General features: G+C 40.8%; 1 protein-coding gene across 1 annotated transcript in view; it reads right to left on the bottom strand.

Annotated features, from left to right (window-relative positions):
* Positions 1-5,000, bottom strand: part of dnah3 (dynein axonemal heavy chain 3) — a 108,760-nt gene that overhangs the window by 33,901 nt on the left and 69,859 nt on the right. Inside the window, exons 30-34 of the mRNA XM_030770142.1 lie at positions 3,924-4,100; positions 3,386-3,477; positions 2,977-3,196; positions 731-865; positions 303-414 (exon numbers count right to left, since the gene is read on the bottom strand). Coding sequence (XP_030626002.1) covers positions 303-414; positions 731-865; positions 2,977-3,196; positions 3,386-3,477; positions 3,924-4,100 — 736 coding nt within the window. The remainder of the gene's footprint in view (positions 1-302; positions 415-730; positions 866-2,976; positions 3,197-3,385; positions 3,478-3,923; positions 4,101-5,000) is intronic.

Below are 5,000 nucleotides of genomic sequence, written 5' to 3'. Positions count from 1 at the left end.
ACAGAGTGTATTACTGACTGACTGACTGTATTACAGAGTGTATTACTGACTGACTGTATTTTACTCACTGACTGAATAGTGTTTGTGAGTGTATGTGTTGTGATTGCGTGTGTGTGTGTGTGTGTGTGTGTGTGTGTGTGTGTGTGTGTCTGTGTGTGTGTGTATCTGTGTGTGTGTGTCTGTGTCTGTGTGTCTGTGTGTGTGTGTGTGTGTATGTGTGTGTGTGTGTCTGTGTGTGTTTGTGGGCGTGTGTGTGTGTGTGTTTGTGTGTGAGAGAGTGTGTGTGTGTGTTGTTAACTGACCTCTGTACAGGTCACCCAGTGCCCCAGCCAGAGCTTTATATGCTGACGTTTTCCCTCCAAGTGGATCTCCCACAATCATAAAGCCATGACGCACCAGCATCATCTCATAGACCTACACGCCCACACATACACACAGACACGCAGACACACACGCACACACAGAGATCTTATCACACACATCTCATACAACTATACACACACACACACACACACACACAGGCACTCAGCTCTTATCACACACGCATCTCATACACCTACAAACAACATTAGGTCCCTGTCCTGAAGCTGAGAGCTGGGAGAATGGTCTGTCTTTAACTATTTCATGCACTTACTGCCTTGCTACTGGACTGGTGCAAGCATGAAAGGACACGGTGTGAAGACCCAATGAGCAAAGGGCAGAGGGCAGAGGAGATGATGAAAGGATGTACCTGTATAATCTTGCTGATGAACCAGGGTACCGGCTGTAGCTTCAGCTTAGTGATATTGTCATTCAAAGCCTTTAGCAAGACCCCATAGTCCATTTTAGGAAGAACCACTCCAGGGAACAGATCTGAGATTATACCCTACACACACACACACACACACACACACACACACACAGTGGGACATTCAATCAGTACATGCAAGGGGTCGATTATCATCCTGGCTGACAATTGAAAATCGGATCTGATATTCGTCATTATTTGTGACTTTGGCACTGTTTTGTCTGATATCCTTGCTGCTAAAATAATCTGTTTTTGTGTCATGTAGGCAGCCACCACCTGTCTGACATGCACAGTTGTGGAAACTCAATGTCCCGCCCAGAGCATTATTAGATGAATTGAATTAGATGGTTGAAATGTGGACAATCACAAGTAAAAAAGCCAATTAACACTCTTCTCAACGGTTTAAACTTGCCAGTGTGTCTTATGTTAATCATGTGATCCAACTACTTTTATCAAATCAAAATGGCTCAGACATTTACATACTTTTGTCTGATTTGCTGCTGCTCTGCTATCAAAGCGGGATTCTGTGCAATATTTGAATAGGTCAGAGGGGCCCTGTTGTTACTTTAGTTGCATAATTACTATATAGTTAGATAGGGTTAGGGATACAGTTATTATAGATATTACAGCTCCTCTGTAGATATAGTTTTATAGTTATTATTATAGATACAGTTATTATAGATATTACAGCTCCTCTGTAGATATAGTTTTATAGTTAATATATAGATACAGTTATTATAGACATTACAGCTCTTCTGTAGATATAGTTTTATAGTTATTATATAGATACAGTTATTATAGACATTACAGCTCTTCTGTAGATATAGTTTTATAGTTATTATATAGATACAGTTATTATAGATATTACAGCTCTTCTGTAGATATAGTTTTATAGTTATTATATAGATACAGTTATTATAGATATTACAGCTCTTCTGTAGATATAGTTTTATAGTTATACAGATGAAGGGTTTACAGTCATACACTTATTACAGTTATTATATAATCATCCATCAGCAGCCATTAGCAGTCCAGCCTTTCAGAGGCCACTGCATACTGGGATAGCTTGTCTGTCAGAGCTGAGTGGGTGAGAAAATGACAGCAGTGCCACTTTGAACACATCAGTGACACTATCTTTGATATAAATCAATAGGGAGAATATCTCTTATAGGGAGAATATCTGTTAATGCGTTGAAGTCACAGAATGATGAAGGGACATACAAAGCTATGCAGAGAATGAGAAGAGTAAAGAAAAGTATCACAATTTACTACTAAATTAATGCTTCATCTTGAATACATTTTTTTTAATATTTTCTATAAATTTATGAATTGATTTTTATTTCAGCACTGCACACGCAAAATTAACTTCCTGACAGAATAAGTCACTATCCAAATCTAACCATTTAAAGCATCAATTCCTTTTCTAGAAGTCGATTTTGTGCTGACAATGTATGCAAAAATGAAAAAAGCTGATTTCTCAGAGCTGCAGTTTTGCAAAATCATAATTTTCTAATCAGCATTACGACCAAGTATTTGGTCAATCTTGGCAGGTGGTACCTCATTCTGTAGCTCTGAATCTGTACTGTAGCATCTTGTGATAAAACAAAAATGGAAATATTGCAAATGGGCCCTTAAATCATGCATGTGGTCACATTTAGTTACAGTTATTGTAGTTATATAGTTATTATAATTACTATATGGTTCTAATTACTATAGTTATCGTGTAGTTACAGTTATTGTAGTTATATGAATAAAGTTATTATAGCTATTACATGGTTGTAATTATTATATTGTTATTTTGTTACTGTTATTGTTATTACATAGTTATTATATAATATAGTGTAGTAAGCAGAGACATGTCCCTGATGTGCTCTGTCTTGTATTGTCTCTAGTTCTGCTGCCTCCTACGTGGCCTATATACAATGACTGGTGGTTGATGCTGGCGGCGCTAAATGTACATGCGTGTGAGTTAAACACACACCCACAGATTCTGTGAGATGACAGCTGTTAATGAATATTGGTCACTAATATTGATCACTAATAATCAGCACTGGTATCGGCCATGAAAAAAGCACACTGATCAATCCCTAGTGCACACACACACGCACACACACACGCGCCTGGAACAGCAGGACAAGCTGTGTTTGATGTGAACACACACACACACACACACACACATGCACACATACCTGAAATAGTGGGACATCCTGTGCCAGGAACTTGGCCATGTTAACATCCATGAGAGCCCTTAAGACTAGCACACTTTCATTCTCCAGGGGGAACTTTAGTTTCAGGTTCCCCGCAGCAGTCAGGACAGATTTGACAGCGCGCATGCCATAGTCATAGTGATGCTGAGAGGACAACTGCTCTGAGCACAGCCGATAGGTTGCTACAATCTTCTGGGCCAGGCTACCATGACGACCATCAGAACACAGACATGGAAACAAATGACACTGACACTGAAACTGAAGGACCAGTCAAGCAACAGATCAATATTTACAAAGACTGACTGGCTGATGAATGGATGAGTGCATAGATGGATAGACAGATGGTTATGTGATTGATCAGATATTGATCTTTTGATTAATTATTGATTACCTGCGGGACTCAATAAAGCCCATGGAGTAAAGGGAGATTTCCCCAATCAGACCATAATCTGGCACCATCATAGCTACAGTACGAAACAGTGCCTACACACACACACACACACACAAACACGCACATACAAACACACATACACACACACATGCACACACACACACACACACACACACACACACACACACACACGCACATGCACACACACATACACACAAACACACACAAGAACACACACAATTAGATGTACCATTAAAAGTTGTGAAGCCACTATGTGCATACATGTATTTTAAGGTTGTCTGGTAATTAAACCCTGGTCATTAGTGTGTTTGAGCGAATGTGTTGAAATGTGTGTTTCACATTTAAGGATGTTTGGTACTTAGGCCCTGTCCACACGTTTGAGGGTTTGCATGTGTGCGTGTGTGTGTGTATGTGTGCATGCGTGTATGTGTATGGGTGTGTATATGTGTGCATGCGTGTATGTGTATGGGTGTGTATATGTGTGCATGTGTGTCTGTGGGTGCGCACATGTCTGAACCTTAAGGTTGTCTGGTAGTTCAGCCCTGCCGGCGTATCCAGGGTTCATGGTGATGAAAACACAGCAGGTTGGGTTAAGTGATAGCTCTGTTCCCTCAAACATAAACCGCTTCAGATTACGAGCTATGGCCTGTTGAATACTCAACACCTGCTGTGCCACTACAGACAACACCTCCACCTGAGACAGACAGAGAGGGAGAGAGAGGGACAGAGAGGGGGGAGGGGGGCATACAGAGAGAGAGAGAAGTAGGAGAGGCTCTGTTTTAACAAAGTAAAGCTGAATTCTTCAGATGGAGAGAGGCTTTGTTCTAACCCTATACGAAATATGCATCCATACATTTCAATTAACACATATTATGATACATACACATCTACCCCCTGCCCAGCTGTGATTGTACAGTAGTTAGTACTCCGCGTTGTGGCTGCAGCAACCCCAGTTTGAATCGACACGGCAGCTTATAGACCTTAACTGAGGGACATAGAGAAGCACCAAAGCTGGTGGGTGTGGTAGGGGTTCAGGAGAGTCTAGGTTTTGTTTTCTTTCTGGGCGGCTGTGGGCTAATGTTTAGGGCTTGCGACTCGAGGAAAAATGTGGGTGAACAGCACTTTTTCCTCCCTCGACATCCACGGCACTTAACCCCCAACTGCCCCCCAGGCGTGCTGCCCACTGCTCCTGGTCTGTTTGTGCTCACTACTGGTGTGTATAGGATGGGTTAATTCACTGCTCACAGTGTGTGAGTGTGTGATCACAGAGATTCTATATCTAAATAACACATATTATGATCAACGCACACACCCCACACTAACACTCACTGAGATCCCCACATTATTCACACATACCCCCTTTCCACCAACGCAAACTAGGTGCTAGTTCTGGGCTGGTGCTAGTGAAAAGTTAAAGTTAATCAAACATTTTAAATGAAATGATAACATGACTTCATGAATCATACATTAAGTATGTGTCTCTACAGTATGAACAGAAACTGTTTCTTTGCATAACAAGATACCATACATCTCTTCATGTTTTCGTTGTTCAATCATTTTAAACAGCAGTTTTCAATGACATCTGTGCATATGT

The sequence above is a fragment of the Chanos chanos genome, chromosome 3 (assembly GCF_902362185.1).
Source record: "Chanos chanos chromosome 3, fChaCha1.1, whole genome shotgun sequence".
In the NCBI taxonomy this organism is placed as follows: Eukaryota; Metazoa; Chordata; class Actinopteri; order Gonorynchiformes; family Chanidae; genus Chanos; species Chanos chanos.
Note: the sequence above shows the minus strand (reverse complement) of the source record. Positions and strands in the feature narration are given on the sequence as shown.